At 46.2% G+C, this 23868-nt stretch overlaps 2 protein-coding genes across 4 annotated transcripts in view; both read right to left on the reverse strand.

The window, feature by feature from the left end:
* The window catches only part of WSB2 (WD repeat and SOCS box containing 2), a 28735-nt gene extending 13537 nt beyond the window's left edge, over positions 1-15198 (reverse strand). The window contains exons 1-2 of one of the 2 annotated variants that reach the window (XM_037996468.2): positions 15089-15198; positions 5945-6113 (exon numbers count right to left, since the gene is read on the reverse strand). In XM_037996468.2, coding sequence (XP_037852396.1) covers positions 5945-6113; positions 15089-15101 — 182 coding nt within the window. In that variant the 5' untranslated portion in view covers positions 15102-15198. Of the gene's footprint in view, positions 1-5944; positions 6148-15088 lie in introns of those variants that run through there. The other variant, XM_037996467.2, reaches the window with a different exon arrangement.
* A 2483-nt stretch (positions 15199-17681) lies between these two features.
* Positions 17682-23868, reverse strand: part of VSIG10 (V-set and immunoglobulin domain containing 10) — a 48771-nt gene continuing 42584 nt past the window's right edge. For both annotated transcript variants that reach the window (XR_012094601.1, XM_037996464.2), the window contains 2 exons: positions 22445-22653; positions 17682-20725 (listed from right to left, as the gene is read on the reverse strand). Coding sequence is in view for 1 of the 2 variants with exons in the window: in XM_037996464.2 (XP_037852392.2) it covers positions 20670-20725; positions 22445-22653 (265 nt within the window). In the remaining variant the exon portion in view is untranslated. The remainder of the gene's footprint in view (positions 20726-22444; positions 22654-23868) is intronic.

Below are 23868 nucleotides of genomic sequence, written 5' to 3' on the forward strand. Positions count from 1 at the left end.
TTATTTATTTTGGTTTTTTTTAGAGACAGGGTCACTCTCTGGCACCCAGGCTGCAGTGCAGTGGTGTGACCATAGCTTACAGCAGCCTTGAACTCCAGGGCTCAAGCAGTCCTTCCACCTCAGCCTCCTGAGTAGCTGGGACTACAGGTGCATGCCACCATACCCAGCTAATTTTTTAATCTTTTGCAGAGACAGGGTCTTGCTGTGTTGCCCAGGTTAGTCACTAATTCCTGGCCTCAAGCAATCCATCCCACCTCAGCCTCCCAAAGTGCTGAGATTATAGGTGTGTGGCACCACACCTGGCCCTAATTTCTGTATTTGAATTAAGGACTACACCTGTAGCTACTTTATTCCAAAAGAATTAAGGCATATTTATCATTTCATTTTAATATCCTAAATTTAATTTTTCTAGAAAGAAATACTAAAATCTCCATTTTATGGGTTATTAACTTTCCCGGGGTCACAAAATCAGGGGCAGAACTGGAACTAAGGTCTTGGGTATCCTGGCCTAATGCTTAACAAATACTTTGAGTTTGCTAATGAATCAAGGGATGAGTTACATGAAAAGCAGGGGGATCGTACCATGGGAAAGGGCTGATGAGGCAAGACAGATTCATTGGCAGAATTTAGCTTCACTGAAGTTAAAGTTTCTAAAAACTTTATTTCAAAAAGCAGTACAATTATTTGGTTAATATCAATTATTTGCTCAATATCAAAAGCACTACATAATATGATTTTTAAAAAATGTAAAACTACCCTAACTAGAATATAAATGCCTCAAATTCTCTTTTAAAAGACTTTTAAAATAGCAATTGTTGGCAGGGTGTGGTGGCTACGCCTTTAGGAAGCTGAGGGAGGATCACCTGAGGCAAGGAGTTCAAGGCTGCATTGAGCTATGATCATGCCACTGTACTCCAGCCTGGGTGACGGAGTAAGACCTTGTCTCTGCCCCCCAAAAAACCCAATTATTTTAAATTATAAAAATAATAAATAAAAATAGAAGAGAAACATGGGAGAAATGTGAAAATGAGACAAATAAAGTAAAAATTACCTATAATCCTAACACCACCATTCTAAACATCTCACTATAAATTTTTGTGTATACACACGTCTTTTAAAAACAAATCTGGCCGGGCGCGGTGGGTCAAGCCTGTAATCCCAGCACTCTGGGAGGCCGAGACGGGTGGATCACGAGGTCAGGAGATGGAGACCATCCTGGCTAACATGGTGAAACTCCATCTCTACTAAAAAATACAAAAAACTAGCCGGGCGAGGTGGCGGGCGCCTGTAGTCCCAGCTACTCGGGAGGCTGAGGCAGGAGAATGGCATGAACCCGGGAGGCGGAGCTTGCAGTGAGCTGAGATCTGGCCACTGCACTCCAGCCTGGGCGACAGAGCAAGACTCCGTCTCAAAAAAAAAGAAAAAAAAAAAAAAATCTGATATCATACTGCATACATGGTTTTACAAACTGCTTTTTATTTTTTTTTAAGAGACAGCATCTCACTGTTGCCCAGGCTGGAGTGGCCTGGTATGATCAGAGCTCACTGCAGCCTCTAATTCCTGGGTTCAGGCGATCCTCCCATCTCAGCCTCCTGAGTAGCTAGGACCACATGCATGTGCCACCACACCAGGCTAATTTTTAAATTTTTTTTGTAGAAACAGGGTCTTGCTATGTTGCCCAGGCTGATCTAGAACTCCTAGCCTCAAGTGATCCTTCCACTTCTGCCTCCCAAAGTGCTGGGATTACAGGCGTGAGCCACCACACCCGGCCATGTAGTCTCTTTTTTTTTTTTTTCAATAAGCTTCATACTGCAAACATTTCCTCAGAATACTGTTCTTCAAAATATGTGATTTTGCCAGGTGCAATGGCTCACGTCTGTAATCCCAGCACCTTGGGAGACCAAGGTGGGTGGATCCCTTGAGGCCAGGAGTTCAAGACCAGCCTGGGCAACATAGTGAAACCTTGTCTCTACTAAAAATACAAAAAAATTAGCTGAGTGTGGTGGCACACGCCTGTAATCCCAGTTACTCAGGAAGTTGAGGCAGGAGAACCGCTTGAATCCAGGAGGCGGAGGTTGCAGTGAGCCGAGATGCGCCAGTACACTCTGGCCTGGATGACAGAGCAAGACTCTCTCAAAAAAAAAAAAAAAGTGTGATTTTTCTCCAAAACCAGTAACTTCTCATTCAACACAGGAAAAAATAACACTTAGTTCATTATGTTAAATAATAAATATGAAAAAATGGTTAATACTCAAATACCTTTTTCCATATTCCTTAGTTAATAGTGAAAGGATATATTTACCTATAGAAATACATGTATTTGAAAACGAGTGATTTTCAGGATCTTCCAGGTTGTGCTTTTTAAAAAAAAGCAGACTAAGCCAGGCGCGGTGGCTCACGCCTTGTAATCCCAGCACTTTGGGAGGCTGAGGTGGGCGGATCACAAGGTGAGGAGCTCAAGACCATCCTGGCTAACACGGTGAAACCCATCTCTACTAAAAATACCAAAAACAAAAAAAATTAGCCGGGCGTGGTGGCGGGTGCCTGTAGTCCCAGCTACTCAGGAGGCTGAGGCAGGAGAATGGCAAGAACCTGGGAGGCAGAGCTTGCAGTGAGCTGAGATTGTGCCACTGCACTCCAGCCTGGGCAACAGAGCGAGACTCCGTCTCAAAAAAAAAAACAAAAAAAAAGCAGACTATAAATTCATATAGTAAACGTACTTATATGTCAAGTCTTGAAGGAGCATCCCTTGTATTTCAAGTAGGGAATCAGTAAACAATGTATGACCCTGGCATTATCATTAAACTGACCACAGAAGGAACTGAAAACTCTGATTAAAAACACATGACAAAATTTGATGGCTGCAAAAATATCATATGGAAATGGTAAAATTTTCTTAACCATCCTCTCATTTCTGGATTTCAAACTGTTTCCAATTTTCTTAATATACAACTAATTTCATAATGAAGATCAGTGTATATAAATAGATGACACCATTTCTGAGATTTCTTTTTTTTGTTTTTTTTTTTTTGAGATGGAGTCTTGCTCTGTTACCCAGGCTGGTGTGCAGTGGCGCGATCTCAGCTCACTGCAATCTCCGCCTCCCAGGTTCACGCGATTCTCCTATCTCAGCCTCCTGAGTAGCTGGGATTACAGGTGCACACCACCACACCTGTCTAACTTTTTGTATTTTTAGTAGAAACAGGATTTCACCATGTTGGCCAAACTGGTCTCAAACTCCTGACCTCAAGGGATCCACCTGCCTTGGCCTCCCAAAGCGCTGGGATTACAGGCATCAGCTACCACGCCTGGCCCAAAAGAACATTTTTCAGGTCTTTGATGCATTTTGCCAGCCTTCCTTCCAGAAACTGCACAAATTTATCCCCCTCAACCCTAGCAGCATGCAGAGTACCCATCTCAACAAACTCCTGTCAACATTTCCTCTTATCAAGGCAAATTTCATATCCAACTTATAAAAACCTTAAATCTAATGTTATTTATAAAAAATGCTTAAAGCAAAATAAATGAGAGCTTCAAGGGCAAGGGCCATGTTTGATTTATCTCAGGACTCTCAGTCCCTAACTCCGTGTTACGCAAAGAAACTATGCAACCAAGGCTGGCCAACATAATAAAACACCGTCTCTACTAAAATACAAAAAAATTAGCCAGAGGTGGTAGTGCACGCCTGTAATCCCAGCTACTCAGGAGGCTGAGGCAGGAGAATTGCTTGAACCCAGGAGGCAGAGATCGCAGTAAGCCAAGATTGCGCCCTTGCACTCCAGCCTGGGCGACAGAGCGAGACTACGTCTCAAAAAAAAAAAAAAAAACAAAAAGAAAGAACCTACGCAACCAAGGCTGGCTGAATGAATGAATACAGACATAGAGTTGCCCTGGGACCAATGAAAACATACAGATGCTGGACTATCTGAATGGGAGCTCACAGCATTCTGACACCGGGGCTTGTCCATCCCAAAGAAAGAAAAACTAGTATCAGAAACTAAACTTGGCCAAGCGCCATGGCTCACGCCTGTAATCCCAGCTACTTGGGAGGCTGAGGCAGGAGGACTGCTTGAGGCCAGGAGTTCAAGACCGGGCCTAGGCGAGACCCTGTCTCTACAAAATATTTAAAAGTTGAGCAGGCATGGTGGTGCGCCTGTAGTACCAGCTACTTGGGAGGCTAGGGCAGGAGGACAGCTTGAGCCCAGCAGATTAAGGCTGCAGTGAGCCGTGACTGAGCCACTGCACTCAAGCCTGGACAACAGAGCAAGACTCTCTCTCTCTCTCAAAAAATAAAATAAAATAAAATAAACTTGGTTGATAATAAAGAGACAAAAACGAGCAAAGGCTCTGCGTAGACATTTATCCAAACAACGTATACAAAGGACCAGTAAGCACCTGAAAAGATACTCCGCCAGCAGTGGCTCCACACCTGTAATCCCAACACTCTGGGAGGCCAAGGCGGGTGGATCACCTGAGGTCAGGAGTTTGAGACCAGCCTGGCCAACACAGTGAAACCTCGTCTCTACTAAAAATACAAACATTATCTGGGCACGGTGGTGTGCACCTGTAGTCCCAGCTACTTGGGAGGCTGAGGCAGGAGAATTGCTTGAACCCAGGAGGTGGAGGCTGCAGTGAGCCGAGATCATGCCACTGCACTCCAGCCTGAACAACAGAGACTCTGCCTCAAAAAAAAAAAAAAAAAAAAGAAAAGAAAAGAAAAGATGCTTGACATCTGTAGCCATCAGGGAAATGCAAATCAAAACCACTATGAAATGCCACTTCACACCGCTAGGATGGCTACCCGCTAGGATAATAAAAAAGACACACAATAACAAGGGTTGGATGTAGAGAATCTGGAACCTGAATCCATTGCTGGTGGGAAAGTAAAATGGTGTAGCCACTCTGGAAAACAGTCTGACACTTCCTCAAATAGTTAAACATAGAAAACACAAGTTTTCTATATAAATGTTCACAGCAGCACTATTTGTAACAACCAAAACATGAAGACAACCCAATGTCCATCAACTGATAAGTGTATGAACAAAATTTGTCATCTCCATATGATGCAATAAAAGGAAATGAAATACTAGTATATGCTAGAACAGACGAATTGTGAAAACATTATGTAAAATGAAAGAAGCTAGTCAAAAAAGGCTACGTGTTGTATGAACCATGAATAGGAAACATCTAGAATAGGTCAATCTAGAGAGACAAAGTAGATTAGTGGTTGCCTGGAGAGTGCAGGGGGGTTAGGGGATCTAAGCTAAGGGGTACAGGATTTCTTTTTGAGGAAATAAAGATATTCTAAAATTGATTATGTGCTGGGTGCAGTGGCTCATGGGAGAAATGTGTAATCCCAGCACTTTGGGAGGCCGAGGCAGGTGAATCACTTGAGGTCAGGAGTTCGAGCCCAGCCTGGCCAACATGGCAAAACCTCATCTCTACTAATAATACAAAAATTAGCCAGGCATGGTGGTGTACGCCTGTAATCCCAGCTACTCGGGAGACTGAGGCAGGCAGGAGAATCGCTTGAACCCAGGAGGCAGAGGTTGTAATGAGCCAAGATTGTGCCACTGCACTCCAGCTTAGGAGACAGAGACTGTCTCAAAAAACAAATAAATGAAGTAAAATTGATGATGGTGATGGATGCACAACTCTGTGGTAGACTAAAAGCCATTGTATTGTATACTCTAAATGGACAAATTGTGTGGTACATAAATTACATCTCAAAAAAGCTATGGGAAAAAAAGCCAACTTGGGGCTAACATAATCTTGACCGAATTGACTTTCACATATACAGAACTTGGGGCTCTGGAAACCCCCATGATCAATTCCTGAACCATGAGCCACCTTCCCTCTCTCTGGTTCTCGGGCAGGGAGATGGCAAAAGAACAAGGGGTGTTTGGAAACGCGCTGGATGGGGCCCCAGTGAGAGAACACTTACAACTGCTCCTCCAGTGGCCAGGGGATCAGTTTGACGATGCAGTGTCCTTGAGACCAAGCAAACCAGGAGCCATCTGGGGAGAAGGCGACGCTCCAGGTTTCACAGCTGGACTTCCAATCAAACTGGTGGGGGCGCCCGGGCTTGAGTTCAGCCAGCAGCAGCGGTTCCTCTGGGGCAGAAGACAACATGCTTCGAATACACACCCCCTTGCTCCCTGACCACCCAGACACAGGAAAGCCACCGTCTCCCTGTGGCAAAGAGCGACACTATCCATTCCCAGAGGGAGTTGTCACTTAAATGACCCAGGGCAATAACAGCAGCCACAGGCCACATTCCACCATGGTTACTCAATCCTGGCACTCCTCACTGCTGGTTAACCATGACTCACAGTAACCTTTGTGCCCGTGAACTCAGTGAATGGAGGCCTCATTTTCCTATGAATACTTGAAGGGGAGGAAAGTGGAGAGATAGCCAGACCAGGAATATGCTAGATAGTGCTGATTATGGGGCCAAAATAGCAAGGCCTTCCAACGCATTTCAGTTTTCTTCAAAAGAACCTGCTGCTAGGACCGGGCGTGGTGGCTCATGCCTGTAATCCCAGCACTTTGGGAGGCTGAGGTGGGCGAATCACGAGGTCAGGAGATCGAGACCATCCTGACTAACATGGTGAAACCCCATCTCTACTAAAAATATCAAAAATCAGGCAGGCGTGGTGGCGGACGCCTGTAGTCCCAGCTACTTGGGAGGCTGAGGCAGGAGAATGGTGTGAACCCGGGAGGCTGAGTTTGCAGTGAGTCGAGATCGCGCCACTGCACTCCAGTCTGGGCAACAGAGCAAGACTCCGTCTAAAAAAAAAAAAAAAAAAAAGAACCTGCTGCTGTCAAAGAAGGAATATATGAAACTCAAAGGCTCCCTCTCACTCGCCTGCATCCTCCCCATCATCAAGGCTAAAAACGCTCAGCCCTTGCCCTGCTTCCTCACACTCAGAAGTATGGATTCCATCTCCCCATCTCTCCTGCTTCCACATCCTCTGTCTGGGGTTAAACCTTCATCTCATCTTGCCCAGATCTTTTGCTACAGTCTCCTGATCGGTCTTCCTGCCCCTAGAGACACTGCTAAAGCTGAAATACACATACCATCACATCATTTCTTTCAAATACATTTGAAAGCTCCCACCTGCCTACATCATAAAGGCAACTGAGCCCGGGCCTTCCACCACATGCCATCTGCCCCAGCCCATCGGTCCAGACTCCTTCCCTTATCCCTTCCCTGCAGGCCACACTCTGGCCACAAAATCTCCTTAACATGCAAGGGGCTTATTTACGTTCACACCTGGACCCACTTTTGCTTATGAGAATCCCTAGCTTCTCAAAGTAACAAAAAAGAAAGAAAAAGTAATAATCCCACCTAGATTCACAACTAAGAAGCGTACCCTGATCTCACACTATCAAAACGGAAATAAGTCGCACCTTGTTTATTTCGTTCTCTCTTATGTAACCAATTTCCCTCTGCCCCCGGCCCTCCTTATCAGTGTCTAAATACCTTGTTCCAACACCCAAATCATTTCATCTTTGTTTCTCCCAGAACCTAGCACACCATTTTGTGAAAGACTAGGCACCAGATTGGAGCTTCTTCATTGACTGACCCACAGTTCCTAGTTCAGTTCTTTACTCCGGTGGAAGATTCTCAATGGCTGAGGAAGCTCATAAATTAAAGGCCTTCAGAATGAATTTTTTGACCATTATGACTGTGATACTTACTAACATAAAAACTGGCTTCCATCCTGAATGAGGTCAGTTCCTGATGTGTGCATTCCACACAAGGAATGTGGAATGTGGAAGACTTTGACCCTGGCTGTTACCAGATAGATACTCATTTTTAAAACTCGTATTTCATATAGGTTAAGACACATCTTTATACATCTACATTTTGACCTTGCTGAAATCAGGATGTATCTTACAATCAATGACTTTTCATAGTTAAATAGGTAGTATTTTTTTCTCAGTTATACATGATGATAATACAATCCATGGTATCTTGGATTCAGTAAAGCAGATGGTAGAGATGCATATGTGTATACTTATAAAATATTTTTGCCGGGTGCAGTGGCTCACATCTGTAATCCCAGCACTTTGGGAGGCCAAGGCAGGTGGATCACTTCAGGACAGGAGTTTAAGACCGGCCTAGCAAACACGGTGAAACCATGTCTCTCCTAAAAATACATTAAAAAAAAAAAAATTAGCCACGCATGGTAGCGGGCACCTGTAGTCCCAGCTACTCAGGAAGCTGAGGAAGAAGCACTTAAACCCAGGAGGCGGAGGTTGCAATGAGCCGAGATTGTGCCACTGCACTCCAGCCTGGGTGACAGACCAAGACTCTGTCTCAAAAAAAAATAGGCTCATGCCTGTAATCCCAGCACTTTGGGAGGCCAAGGCGGGCAGATCACCTGAGGTCAGGAGTTCGAGACCAGCCTGACCAACATGGAGAAACCCCCGTCTCCACTAAAAATAAAAAATAAGCCAGGCGTAGCAGCACATGCCTGTATCCCACCTACTCAGGGGGCTGAGGCAGGAGAATTGCTTAAACCCGGGAGGTGGAAGGCAGAGGCTGCAGTGAGCCAAGATGGCGTCACTGCACTCCAGCTAGGCAACAAGAGTGAAACTCCGTCTCAAAAAAATAAATAAATAAATAAATTCTGGTATATGCATTTATAGGAAAATAATAACATAGGTATATCTTGTTATATAAAATAGGTATGCGTTGCTGAAACTTCTGTCTTTAAATAGAATGTTAATAAATCATATCAAGCCTTTGTAAAGAGAATATTCATTCTCAGAGGTTCTACGTGTAGATCTGGGTTTTAATGTATTAGGTCCGGCCAGGCACAGTGGCTCACGCTTATAATCCTAGCACGTCGGTAGGCTGAGATGGAATGATCGCTTGAGGCCAGGAGTTCAAGACCAGCCTGGTCAACATAGTAAGACTCCATCTCTAGAAAGAGAAAGAAAGAAAGAAAAGAAAGAAAAGAAAGAAAGTAAAGGAAAGAAAGGAAAGAAAAGAAAGAAAAGAAAAGAAAAGAGAGAGAGAGAAAGAAAGAAAGAAAGAAAGAAAGAATAATGAAAGAAATTTATATATATATATATATGGTCTGTGTAAATAGCTCGTTGTATAGACCCAGGTAAATCGTCCTAGAAATCTGTACATTTGTATGTGTGATAGTTTTATTTATACAATCACATGTGTATAGCTATTTGTATAGACCCAGGGTTCTCAACTGGGGGCTATTTTGCCCCTTGAGGACATTTGGCAGTAACATTTTTGGTTGTCACAACTGGAGATGCTACTACTGCCGTCTAGTGGGTGGAGGCCAGGGATGCTGCTCAACACCCTGCAGTGCACAGGACAGCCCCCAGCAAAGAATCATTTGGCCCAAAACATCAACAATGCTGAGGCTAAGAAACCCAGATGCAGTCAAGTATTAAATGACATTGACTGATCTAGAGAAACATTTTCAAATGACCCAGATGGCCTAGGATGTAGCTTACACCTGTAATCCCAGCGCTCCGGGAGGCAGAGGTGAAGAATTGCTTGAGACCAGGAGTTCTCGGTCAAATGACCAGAAAGAAAATTTCTTTCTTCTTTTTTTTTTTTTTTCCATCCTGATAACATTCACAGTTGGTTCACTTCCTCTACATTATCCTCTTTTTTTTTTTTTGAGATGGAGTCTCGCTCTGTCACCCAGGCTGGACTGCAATGGCACAATGGCACGATCTCAGCTCACTGCAACCTCCGCCTCCTGGGTTCAAGCAATTCTTATGCCTCAGCCTCTCCCAAGAAGCTGGGATTACAGGCACGCACCACCACACCCAGCTAATTGTTGTATTTTTAGTAGAGACAGGTTTTTGCTATCTTGGCCAGGCTGGTCTCAAACTCCTGGACTCAAGCAATCTGCCTACCTCGGCCTCCCAAAGTGCTAGGATTACAGGCATAAACCACCATGCCTGATCTTTTTTTTTTTTTAATCTCCCAAACCAAATCAATTAGCAAGTTCTATGAAGTCTGTTTCCAAAAGACTTGCCAAATCTAACCCCTCTCCATCTCTACTCTCATCCATGCAGCACCATCTCCCGCCTGGCCCAGTAGGCAACCTTCCAGTTGCTCTCCCTGCTTCCCCTCTAGCCCCCCACCATCAGTTCTCCTTGCCTCCAGAGTGATCAGTTTCACTGTTAGAATAAAGCTCTAGCGACTCACCCTGCCCTCAAAATCCAGCATAATCTGAACCTCCCTGGGCTTGTACTTCTCTCCCGGCCCCTGGCTCCAACACATTGCCCTTCTCTCTACCCTCTGCCAATGCTCAATTAGTTCTGACCCTAGGCCTTTGCACCAACCATTCCCTTCATCTGGAATGCCTCTCCTCGGCTGGCATCTACTCTTATTCAGGTCTGGCTCAAATGACAACTGCTTAGAGAGTCTTCTGACCCCTGTCAACCTCCTTCACAACCCCTCACTTTATTTTCTTTACAGTCCTATCACCATTTGATTGCCATCTGTCTCCCCTCTACTAGGACATCAATTCCAGGGAGCAGGAACCTTGTATATTTATCCCCAGAGCTGGCAGAGTTCCTGGTGGAGGGCAGGCAGTAAGTAAATATTTGTCTAAAAAATACATACGGTATAACTCTTTAAACAAAAAAGTAATATAAAGCTGGCCGGGCACGGTGGCTCATGCTTGTAATCCCAACACTTTGGGAGGCCGAGGCAGGCGGATCACTTGAGGTCAAGAGTTCGAGACTAGCCTGGCCAACATGGTGAAACCCCGTCTCTACTAAAAATACAAAAATTAGCCGGGCATGGTGGCGGGCGCCTGTAGTCCCAGCTACTTGGGAGGCTGAGGCAGGAGAATCACGTGAACCCAGGAGGTACAGGTTGCAGTGAGCAGAGATCGCACCACTGCACTCCAGCCTGGGCGACAGAGCAAGACTGTCCCCCAAAAATAAAAAATAAATAAAGCCCCTTAAACTCTGATGATGCTTATGCCAAACACTTCACATGAAATGCTTCTTAAACACAAGCCCTACTCAGAATTCACACTCTATTTCTGTGATTTAGGGATTTAATCTCTTGCTATTTCAGGTTCAGGAATCCAGGAGCTAAAAGAAGAACAAACTCAGTGACTCCTGTCTCTTGGAGTCTGGGCCCAAACTAAACTTGGCTACAGGGAGAGAAAGCCCTAATTAGTGCAGAACTTAAAAACAAAACAAACAAAAACAGAGCTGGGGGTGGGGGATCTAACTTCATCTGGTAGGGTACTTACAGACCCTTCTTGTTGAAAAGGCCTATGAATCAGGGTTTCTTTGTTTTCTCCTTTTTTTTTTTTTTTTTTTTTTGAGACAGAGTCTCACTCTGCCGCCCAGGCTGGAGTGCAGTGGTGCGATCTCAGCTCACTGCAACCTCCGCCTCCTGGGTTCAAGTGATTCTTCTGCCTCAGCCTCCTGAGTAGCTGGGATTACAGGCATGCGCCACCACGCCTGGCTAAGTTTTGTATTTTTAGTAGAGATGGGGTTTCACCATGTTGGCCAGGCTGGTCTCAAACTCATGACCTCAGGTGATCTGCCCACCTCGGCCTCCCAAAGTGCTGGGATTACAGGAGTGAATCACTGCGTCCGGCCTCTTCTTTTTTAAATTGATAAATAAAAATCATACTTATTATGGCATATAACATGTTTTGATATATGTATACATTGTGGAATGGCTCAGTCAAGCTCATTACCATATATGCATTACCTCACATACTTATTTTTGTGTGGTGAGAACACTTAAAATCCACTCTTAGCAAATTTCAAGTATATCATACATATATATTTGTTTTTTTTTTTTTTTTTTTTTTTTTTGAGACAGGGTCTTATGCTGAAACCCAGGCTGGGGTGCAGTGGCTCAATCACAGCTCACTGCAGCCTCAACCTCCCACCCAGGTTCAAGTGATCCTCCGGCCTCAGCCTCCTGTGTATCTGGGGCTACGGGGGCATACCACCACACTCAGCTAATTTTTTATTTTTAACTTAAATTTTTAGTAGAGATGGGTGTCTGGCTATGTTCACCAAGCTGGTTTTGATCTCCTGAGCTCAAGCGACCCTCCTGCAGGCATGAGCCATCACACCTGGCCCTGGATCAGGGTTTGCTAATTAAACAATGGGGTGTGTTTGGACAATCAGGCTGAGTGGAAAGGTATATGTTATAAGCAAGCCTCTTCTAGGCAAAGCAGTTAGCCTTAACACAGAGATGAAAGCTATGACCCCAGCCAGCAGGAAGCTAGGTGATTTCTCCTGTCTCAGGACATGTACATTAGATATTCCATCGGCCTCAAAAGCTTTCCTCGGTTGCTCCATCTTATCATTTAGGGATCCTCATGTCACCTTCTCAAGAGACCATCCTGGCCTCACCATCTAAAGTGACCATTCATTTTCCTTTTTTTTTTTTTTTTTTTTGAGACAGGGTCTTGCTCTGTCGCCCAGGCTGGAATGCTGTAGCGTGATCATGACTCACTGCAACCTCGACCTCCCCAGGCTCAGATGATCCTCCCATCTCAGCCTCCCCAGCAGCTGGGACTACAGCCACATTCTACACGCCTATAGTTCTATATTTTTTGTAGAGATGGGATTTCACCATGCTGCCTAGACTGGTCTCAAACTCCTGGGCTCAAGTGATCTACCCAAGTTGGCCTCCCAAACTGCTGGGCCACTGTGCCTGGCACCATTCACTTTCCTTTAACCATTTGATTTTCTTTATAACCATCACTTAGATATTTTTTCTTTTTTTCTTTTTTTTTTTTTTTGAGATGGAATTTCACTCTTGTTGCCCAGGCTGGAGCACAATGGCGCGATCTCGGCTCACTGCAACCTCCCACTCTCTGGTTCAAGCGATTCTCCTGCCTCAGCCTCCTGAGTAGCTGGGATTATAGGCATGCACCACCACGCCCAGTTAATTTTGTATTTTCAGTAGAGACCGGGTTTCATTATGTTACTGAGGCTAGTCTTGAACTCCTGACCTCAAGTGATCTGCCCGCCTCAGCCTCCCAAAGTGCTGGAATCACAGGCGTGAGCCACCCCAGTACGTTTGGTTGATATTTTCTTGACTGCCTGTCATTTTTACATATTTATTGTCTATCTCTTTCTCAACGCACCCAAACTTGCCAGTTCACTGCTATTGGGCTACACCGTCTAATAGGGAAATCACATGTAGTTACCAGCCACTTGAAATGTGGCAAGTCAGAATTCAGATGGGCTGAAATTATAAAATATACAACACATTTTGAACAGTTAGCACACACAAAAAATCTAAAACATTACAATTTATTTGATTACATGTAGCACTAATATTTTAGACATGTTGGATTGAAAGAGTTTTTAAATTGTCACCTAGTTCTTTGTTCTTTTTTAATGTGACTACTTGAACATTTTAAATTACATACGTGGCTCACATTAAACTTCTGTTGGTCAGGGCTGGCCTAGAGGGTGCCTGGCACATAGTAGACACTCAACAAATATTTGTTGAATGAATAAATGAATTCTAATCATTGCTCTGAAGATTTCAACTGTTGCCCATTGTACTTCCTTTACAATGGGCTTTATTCCATTTGAAAAGAAGTTAAAACTCTGGCCTTTTTTGTACAGTAACTTGGCAGCTCTCAACAACCCTGCCCACACCCTCAAAACGAAGTTGTCAATCTTTAGGAAAATCCCAGAACTGGAAACAGATTTCTGTTAAAAAGGGAGGCTAGCTACAGATTGCTTTCACACTGAACTGTAAGGAGGCAATGGAAATGAAACGGAAGCTATAAAAAGATTCACATAGGATCTACACAAACCGTAGGGGCCCTTTAAAAAAGAATTCTACGGGTAACACACTCACTGAAAAGAAAGCTCTTATCTAGATGGGAAGGGGAGAGAGCTGCCTTTAACTCAATGCCTGACTTCAGCAAACAAAGAAATGTCATTTCCTAAATTAAAAAGTAACACCACCCCAGGGAATATCCAGATTTCAACCTTCCCACCCACAATAACAAGCCATCAGCAATCAGAATTCTCCAGACCAGGATGAAGCTTGAACTTGGCTGCAAGATTACAACGAAGTTCTGGAACAAATTCTGAGCCCTGGGCCTTGACCCCGTTCTGAAAATTTCTCCTAAGGAAATTGCATTTAAACTCGGGTCCTTCAAGAGCTGGGACTCCAGGAATCAATTCTAAATCTATCCCAAGTTTCTGTACAGGCGGGGTTCCGAGGGAAGGTCGTTGGAGGGGAGAGGGCCGAGGCGTGCACGCGTCTCGAGGTTTTTTCCCCTTGCATAAGAGACACACCTTTCCCACTGAGATTTAAATGTTCATCTGAGCTGGTTTGAGGTATATCCAATATCCTGACTTCCACGCTGTCTTCTGATGGGGATGACAGTTAACAAGAATAGAGGCAAGGTCCTCACCCATTAGTGTATCCTAAACTTGCCTGATCATACATATCGCCAGGGATCAGCATCTCCAGTCCCGCCCCACCTCCACTGAATTAATCTCCAGTGGGAGAGGCTGGGAATAGATTGTTTCAACAGGGAACCCAGACACCATTTTTACCGGGTTGCAACCACCCTCCGAGGCAGGTACTAGAATTATCCCATTTTGCAGATACAAAACTGAGACATGGGTGGCTGGCGGTGGTTCTGTGGTTCGTCCACTGTCACCATCACACAGCTTGTGAGGGGCAGAGGTGACTCCCATCTAGACATGCGAGTGCGTCCCCTGGCACCTGGGTACCCAGAGGCACCCACCCCCTTCGGGATCTCCGTTTTAGGGCTTGGTGCTCCCCACCCAAGAGCCCCCTCTGTCCCGGTCGGGGGATCTCCTCCCGCAGAAGCCCGATCTTCCCGATCCTGTCGCCAGCGGGAGTCGGGGTGGCGGCCACTGACAACGAAAGTGAAACAAAGCTGGTCGCCGGGCGCGCACCCCCGCCGGCCCCGCGCGGACCTCCCAGGCCGGACGCCCCCGCCGCGTCCAGCCCCCGCCCAGCCCCGCCGAGCCAGCCCCGGGGTCGCCTCCCCCTCCCCGGGGAGAACGGGCCATGGCCCCGCCGGGCGGGAACTGGCAGCCGGGCCCCACTTACCTCCGGCCTCCATGGAGGACGCGCGCGGCCCCCGCGGCAGGCGGCGGGCGCCTCAGCCCCCAGGGCCGCGGGCCCTCATGCCGCCCCCGCGCCGCCCGCCCTGGCCCGGCCGCCGCCGCCGCCTGGAGAGGCCATCAGCTGCTTCCCGTCACATGGCGGTGGGCGCGGGCGGAGACGCGCGGGGGCGGGGCGCTGGGGAAACGGAGGGGGGAGCGGACGGGATAAAAACGGTGGGGAGGCAGCTGAGGGAAAAGATGGAAAATCGGGGGGGCGGTACGCTGACGGGATAAAAGCCCAGGGGTTGCTGAGGGGAAACGGGGGCGGGGAAGACGCGCGAACCAGATAAAAATGGGGCAGGGGTGGGGGGAGGTGAGCGGAAACGGGGTGGGGCGCGAACGGGATAAAACCCAGGGGTTGTGCGGGGTCCTGAGGGGAACCAGCGCCGGATAAAAACGGGGAAGGGAGGGAGGTGAACTGGGCTGAGGGAAACCGGGGAAAGGGGAGCGACAGAAACCGGAGTAGGGGAAGCCGGGCTCAGGGGAAAAGGGGGTGTTGGAGAGTGGGTAGAGCCAGGCTGAGGGAAAAACCAAGCGGGGGAAGCGGCGATCCGGGGAAAACGGAGAGAGGGGGACTGAGGGCGGTGGGGGGAAGGGGAACCAAAGGGGCTGAAGCGAAGTCGAGGGGAGGGGCAGGTGAAAATGGAGCCATGCGAAGCCCGATGAGGGGGGAACGGGTAAAAATGGGGGCGGGAGAAATAGGGTGGAGGGAACACTGGCCGAGAAGAAACCTGGGGGAGAGCTGGGCTTAGGCGAAAATGCGGAGGGAGAGGGGGTGGAAGGAAGGTGTAACAACCGGGTGCTGGGGCTTGGGGGAGGACATGAATAAGAATGGGGGGGTGCGGCGAAGGTCAAGGCTAGGGTAAAACAAGGGGGGCCGCTCAATGGCTCCGGTAATGGGAGAGGGAAGTGAGAAAACGGGGCAGTGGGGAGAGGAGCGCAGGGTGAAAACCGGGGTGGGGTGGGAACGAGATAAAAAACGGGGCAGGGGCGATTGGGAAGAAGACTGTCCCCTTAACTACCTACTGCGACAGCCTCTCCTGTCCCCGTCCCCCTGAGAAAGCTGCTCCCTGTGTACCTGCATGGCCTCAAGAAATGGCTCTCTTGGGCCAGACGCCCCCTTTCTAACATTCCAGGGCCAGGGCAGGAGTCATCATGGAGGCTTTTCCTGCCTGAAAGACCCCATTTCTTAGTTGTGCAGTCCCCAGTAGTGTCAGTGGCTTGGGGATTTCTTACTGAGCTCAGCTCATTGTCCTCAAAATGCCTCCCTTTACCCCCGACTCGAGCGCTTCCCTTTCCTGCTTTGAGTCCAAGCTCTTCCCGCGGTTCTTGGTGTCAGCTTCATTCAAGTCACTCTCGCGCTTCTCATTCCTTTCTCCCCGCCTTTCTTCACTTCCCTCCAAGTGCCCTCTCCATTGCCCGGTCACTGGTCCCAGAGCTCCGGATCGCAGTGGTTCCATTTTAAACTTCTTTGCTTTCTAACGCAACCCATGTTTTCTGCGGTAACTGAGATTCCCGGGTTCTTTTTCGCCATGGTCTCTCCGTTTTAATGTTTTGGTTTTTTTTACCCAGGCCCGTTTTATGAGCCCTGGGTACTTCCCTCTTGTGTCCCGTCCTTCTTGTGTCCCGTTTGGCCTCCTGGGTTACACTCCTGTTCACCCCGCTTGGCTGGTTTTTGTTTTTTTGTTTTGAACCTGCCGGTTTCTCAGTCTCCCCGTTTTCCGCTGGCTACCTGTTCCTTCCTCGCCACCCGTTTTAACTTTAGCATGCCCCGTTCTCACCCTTCATTTTCCACTGGGTATTTTTTAATACACTGGGTATTTTTTAAGTTTCCCAATTTTAAAAACGGACCAGCACACCCCTTCCTCTGGGTCTCCACTTTCTATCTCTGGCACCAGTGTCGGCCTCCTCCACCTCTGCTCCCATTTAATCGCTAATTTCCTGCCTCCTGAGGACCCCCGTTTTATTGTCCAGCCTCCCCCTCCCACTTTTCTCTAATTTTCTGAGTCTCCATTTTTTGTCTTCCAAATTCCTTCGATTCCTGGAGTCTTACAGGCCTCATTTTTATGTACACATCATGGAAAAGAATAAAAGGGTAAGGGCGCAGGGCACGATGGCTCATGCCTGTAATCCCAGCACTTCGGGAGGCCTAGGCGGGCAGAACACCTGAGGTCAGGAGTTTGAGACCAGCCTGGCCGATATGGCCAAACCTAATCTCTACTAAAAATACGAAAATTAGCTGGGCATGGTGGCTGGCGCTTGTAAACCCAGCTATTTGGGAGACTGAGGCGGGAGAATCACTTGAACCCAGGAGGCGGAGGTTGCAGTGAGCTGAGATCTTGCCATTGCACTCCAGCCTGGGTGAAAGAGCAAGACTCTGTCTCGAGGAAAAAAAAAAAAAAAAAATCTGGGCTGAGTTGAGGAGAATATTGTTACCAATTTTTAAAAAGCTAGTAAAAAAAAATTTTTTTTGTCAAGTTCGTTTTTCCAAGTCTTTCAATTTACTAAGCAGGTCTCAATCAAGATCACAAAAGCACTTACTTAAAAATAGCTTTATTCCATTATCTTTTAAAAAATGCATATGATAACCTCAGAATTAATTTCTCCCAATCTCCCCCCACCACATCTTAAAATGTAAATAATGGAGAAGGAGCTGGGTTTTTTTCTTTGCAGCAGTTCCTGGCCAGTCCCAACGTGAGAAATATCAGTTGGCTCTTATTGCATCATAATACATTTTACCTAGTAAGGATGATTTTCTAAGTCTCAGTGCATGGGTTATTGCAGTTTTCCATCTTGTGTTTTCCTGTGGCAATTATGGGGCTTATATGTGCTTGTGAGAATTGGAGCCAATATCAAAGCCACAGAATTGTGGAGGCTCCCTTCCTGGGGTCCACCAGGTTTTGAGAAAAACAAGAAAAAAGTCAGTTGCAATGGACCTGAAGTGTTTATCTTCCTGGTCCTGATAAATAGATCTCACAGTCTCTAAGTTAACAATACATGCAGATAAGATTTTTTTTAAAGCACAGTGTAATAACTTGGACTTTGCCACACAAACTGTAATCCGCTGTCAACAAGCTTGTGGATTTGGGCATGGATCGTCTTAAAGAAGCCCGAATTTTTCAAAAATCCTTAAAACTTGAAGACCTGGATTTTACCTGACCCAGGATGTTAATGTGCACACAGGACTCAGATATGTGACGGCAGTCACAGCTCAGCTGGTCAAAGGTTTATAGTGTTTGGCACCAGGACCGTGAAGCTCCCATTTGATAGTGGAAAAACCCTCAAATATTTCCTATCAACAGATGTGTGTGCAAGAGAAGAGGAAGTTGTGGAAAATATCCCAGTGATCTTACAAAACATTCTCTGTGTTCCCAGTTAGGGTTGTTTTTTTTTTTTTCACCTCAACAGTTTTTGTGTTTTCTTTTTTTAATCTTGTTGCCTCTGAGTAGTAGACTCTTCAATTCTGGAATTTGGTTGCTGAAGACTCGAAAGGAGAGACTCACTCAGTATTCAGTGACTTTAGAAGCAAGCTGAGTATCTCATTCTAAAATGACACTGATTTACACTGTTGAGAATGGTTAAGTACGTGGGTGCCTTGCAGCAAAAGACAAAAAGCCAAAAGCCAGTAGAACTGCAATTCACAGCTATTCCTGAGGGGTGCACATTGCAGCCCATTCTTGAGCTCCCCAGTGTTCTGAGCAGGGGACGGGGCATACTTCTAGTGATTTGCTTAGTTTAGTCCCTTCATCCAAGAAAACAGACCTTCCCCAACCACACCTGCAGGGTTACTTCAGACAACCAGCTTCTCATTTTAAGAGTCCCAGTTCCTAGAATTAGAGAAAGGAAGTTCCCCTTTAAGTCCTAGGTCCGGCCCACTAGAGCAGATACGCAACATTAAAGAGTGCAAATTCAAGTAAGTTTTTCATATTTAGCAAACATCCGCTGCACCCTTATAAGATCCTTGACTTTAAGAAATTTATATGAAATCAGAAAACTTAAATATTGAAACTATACAAGGATCTACTGGAAGCATCAGCAAGCTAAACTCATCACATGGTATTTTCATTCCAAATTTAGTGTTATTGATCAGTGTACCCTCAGAATATCCTTAAGAAGCAGGAAGGAAACAAGTTTTCCTCTTCCCATTTCCCAGACTGAGAAATAGTCCAAATGAGCTGGTTTGCCCAAGCAGTTCTTATCACCAGATACTCCCTTATTAAACATGTCTCCTGCCTTCTTTGAAAGCAACAGGAGAAATGAAGCATAGGAAAATCTGCAAGCTAATAGTGAATCACCTAGGAGGCTTGTATATAAATATGAAGCTCTGCAAAATGTGGTTATAATGAAAGGCACTTGCTATTACCAGCTCCCTAACTCTTTTTAAAAGAATTCTATCTCCAGGGAAATAAAAATGGTTAAGACAGTGCCGATATGCTTAGTTTAGTTCCTTCATCCAAGAAGACAGACCTTCCCCAACCACACCTGCAGGGTTACTTCGGACAACCAGCTTCTCATTTTAGAGTCCCAGTTCCTAGAATTGGAGAAAGGAAGTTCCCCTTTAAGCCCTAGGTCCTGCCCACTAGAGCAGAAACGCATTATTAAATAGTACAAATTCAAGTCAGATTTTCATATTTAGCAGGTGATCTTACAAAGATGTTTTTCAATAAATGGAAGGAAAGATGTGTGTGCTTGGTTTTTTTGCTGAGACCTAAATGTTGCTAGTGCAAGCACCCGCCAGGGGTACAGGTCGAGTCAAAGCTGAATGAAGAGCTCATCTTCAATGTAGCTTTCCAAGCTTTCCGAACGAGACAATAAGTGAGCAATTTCCTCATCTATTTTATAGGTGAGGAAATTGAGGCCAAGAGACAGGTAAAGAATCGTGCCCTAGCCCATGAAAGAAGGAAGCAACAGAGCCCAGATTTGACTTCAGGTGTTTCTAACTCCAAAGCCTGAACCAAACTGCCTTCCTCTGATTGGCATTGGTACCTGGAACTTCACCTGTTCCAAGGAATTGATATTTGCATGGTGGCACGGCTGAGGCAGGAGAATCGGTTGAATCCGGAAGGTGGAGGTTGTGGTGAGCCGAGATCGTGCCATTGCACTCCAGCCTGGGCAGTAGAGGGAGACTCGGTCTCAAAAAAAAAAAAAAAAAAAAAAAGTGGCAAAAGGCACCAAGACCCAGCGCTTCCCTGACCTCTGCTCCCTCCAAATAAGCATCTATCACAGTAAATCAACCTGGATAAAGCCAGGATTCACAGCAGAAGTGGCACCTCAGACACCAAAGCAGCCTTCCTTCTCAAAGCTTTTAAACATCATTGGGAAAACTTAGAGCAAATCAAACCAACGTTTTTCAATAAATGGAAGGAAAGATGTGTGTGCTTGGTTTTGTTTTTTGCTGAGACCCAAATGTTGCTAGTGCAAGCCCCGGCCAGGGGTGCAGGTCGAGTCAAAGCTGAATGAAGAGCTCATCTTCAGTGAAGCTTTCCAAGCTTTCAGAGCAAAACAACCATGGACCATCCTCTTCTTCAGACTGGCCTGTCTTCTTCTTGAACAATGTCACTTTGCTCCTCACTGCTGTCATCTGCACAGGGGGGAAATAAACCCAATGCTTTGTAATCAGAGTGTGATTCTATTTCAACCATCAGTCATCAATCATCTCAGTGATTTCTAGTCCTTTCCTGGTGAGTCGCAGAATGGGATCTCATGGAGAGGAAGGTGGGGTAGGGTGTGTTTTCCCCTTTTCACCTGTTTTCTACATTCAAAACCTCTAGGCATGCTTGATACCAGCCATCCTTCATGTCCTCTGCTCACGCCCCTGCCCTCACCTGAAACACCCTCTCTCCTTTCTGCTTATTCCAACTCAGCCGTCCTAAAGCCTTGCTTCATGTCCACCTCTTCCATAAAGCTTCCCCTGACCAGTGCACCCCTCCAGGCTCTTATCTTTCTCTGAGGTCCTATAAGTTTTGGTTCAGTGGCACGATCTCAGCTCACTGCAGCCTCGACTTCCTAGGCTCAGGGGATTCTCCCACCTCAGCCTCCCAAGTAGCTGGGGCTACAGGTACATGCCACCATACCCAGCTAATTTTTTGTACTCTTAGTAGAGATGGGTTTTGCCATGTTGCTGAGGCTGGTCTCAAACTCCTGGGCTCCAGTGATCCGCCCACTTTGGCCTCCCAAAGTGCTGGGATTACAGGCATGAGCCACCGCGCCTATAATTTTTAAATATTGTCCATCAGGCAATTAATCAAATATCTTTCTGTAGCAGCTCTTCTACTGCTCTCTCAAAGTGTTGGTTCAGTCTTGCTCCTGTTTCCATTTCCCCTGTGGGTTTTAGTTTGTTCATCTAAACTGGTTTTTTTTGTTTTGTTTTGTTTTGAGACAGAGTCTCACTCTATCACCCAGGCTGAAGTGCAGTGGCTCAATCTCGGCTCACTGCAGCCTCCGTTTCCTGGGTTCAAGTGATTCTCCTGCCTCAGCCTCCGAAGTAGCTGGGATTACATGCACCTACCATGCCCAGCTAATTTTTGCATTTTTAGTAGAGATGAAGGGGTCTCACCATGTTGGCCAGGCTGGTCTCAAACTCCTGACCTCAAATGAAACACCTACCTCAGCCTCCCAAAATGCTGGGATTATAGGCGTGAGCCACTGCACCCGGCCTGAACTGGTCTTGTAAAGCCCCTGCATGAAGACGCTAACAGTTTCTCTTTTCTATTCTCCCACAATGCCAATATGGTGCCTACCCTAGACCAGGACCTTGATAAGAGTGTGTCAATTTGATTTTCATGTTGGTAGTTGACAGTAGTCTCAGGTTCTAGACTAAAGTTTAGCTATCTTCCCCAGCCTTTAAAAAACCAAACTCACCCCTTAGAGATTTCCTGCTGAGAAGCTCACTGCAGTTCAGAGGTTTGTGGGCTTTTTTGTTTTGTTTTGTTTTGTTGTTTGTTTTTTGAGACAGGTGTCCCACTGCTGCCCAGACTAGAGTGCAGTGGCGTGATCATAGCTCACTGCAGCCTGGACCTCCTACACTCAAGCGATCCTCCAGCCTCAGCCTCCCAAGTAGCTGGGATCACAAGTGCACACCACCATGCCTGGCTAATTTTTCTTTCTTTCTTTCTTTCTTTCTTTTTTTTTTTTTTTTTTTTTGTAGAGACAGAGTGTCACTATGTTGCCCAGGCTAGTCTCGAACTTCTGGGCTCAAGTGATCTTCCCACCTTGGCCTCCCAAAATGCTGGGATTATAGGCATGAGCCAACATGCCTTTGTTTGTTTTCTGTTTATTTGTTTAAGGAAAAAGAGCTTACCTTGTAGATCCTGGAATCCATTTCCCATCTGTTCTATGTTCCCATTCACCAAGGCGGTCACTCTGTGAATGTGGTCCTGCTTAGGTATTTCTTTTGGCAACTCCTCTCTCTCATGTGCTTCCTCCTCTTCCTCTACTGCAGCATCTTCCTCCTCCTTCTCCTCCTCTTCTGAATCCACCAAAACCATGACATCATCCATGTTTTGTCCCCTAATTTCCAAAGGGAAAAAATAATCAAGAAGATTTCCTATTTTTCCCAACTTCAGCTCTCACTGAATAGGAAACACTAGACTTTTTGCGACCCCATGAGTAATATGGAAAATTCCTCATGCACTCAGCTTGGTGAAGTAATGAGATGATGGTGTGGTAACCAAAGAGAGAGACGCTGCCACAAATTGCTTCAGATGATGGTATCTCATGCTGGGTTTGTTTTATTACTCCCTTGCTCCTCGGGCAGGTGACCATGTCCCAGGCATCTACCATTTCATGTCCCCTTACAGCAGGTAGACAAATGTTTTTCCTTTTTTGAAATGCCCTCATTCTGCTCTACTTACCGAAATCTGTCCCCCTCCTCATTTTGGAAGACACAGGTAAAGTCCTCTCTCTCCCGCTAAAGACCTAAATTAATGATTGCATTTAGAGTCCACACTGTAGCTTATTTACTGTCAGCTCACTAGCTCTGCCTACCCAGTCAGACTTTGCATTTCAGACTATACATTTCTTTTTCTTTTCTTTTTTTTTTTCTTTTTTAAGATGGAGTCTTGCTCTGTTGCCCAGGCTGGAGTGCAGTGGCACAATATTGGCCCACTGCAACCTCCACCTCCTGGGTGCAAGCAATTCTCCTGCCTCTGCCACCCAAGTAGCTGAGACTAAAGGCGTGCACACCACATCTGGCTAATTTTTGTATTTTTAGTAGAGACGTGGTTTCAGCATGTTGGCTAGGCTGGTCTCTAATGCCTGGCCTCAAGTGATCCACCCACCTTGGCCTCCCAGAGTGCTGGGATTATAGGGCATGAGCCACTGTGCCCGGCCTGGACTGTGCATTTCTTCTTTTTTCTTTTTTTGAGACAGAATTTCGTTCTTGTTGCCCAGGCTGAAGTGCGATGGCACAATCTTAGCTCACTGCAACCTCCGCCTCCCAGGTTCAAGTAATTCTCCTGCTTCAACCTCCCGAGTAGCTGGGATTACAGGCATGCGCCACCACACCTGGCTGACTTTTTGTATTTTTAATAGAGATGGGGTTTCTCAATGTTGGTCAGGCTGGTCTCGAACTCCCAACCTCAGGTGATCCACCCACCTCAGCCTCCCAAAGTGCTGGGATTACAGGCATGAGCCACCGCACCTGGCAAAACAAACTTTTTCTTTTTCAGATGGAGTTTCACCCTTGCTGCCCAGGCTAGAGTGCAGTGGCGCGATGTCAACTCA

This window comes from Chlorocebus sabaeus, chromosome 11 (genome assembly GCF_047675955.1).
Source record: "Chlorocebus sabaeus isolate Y175 chromosome 11, mChlSab1.0.hap1, whole genome shotgun sequence".
Taxonomy (NCBI): Eukaryota; Metazoa; Chordata; class Mammalia; order Primates; family Cercopithecidae; genus Chlorocebus; species Chlorocebus sabaeus.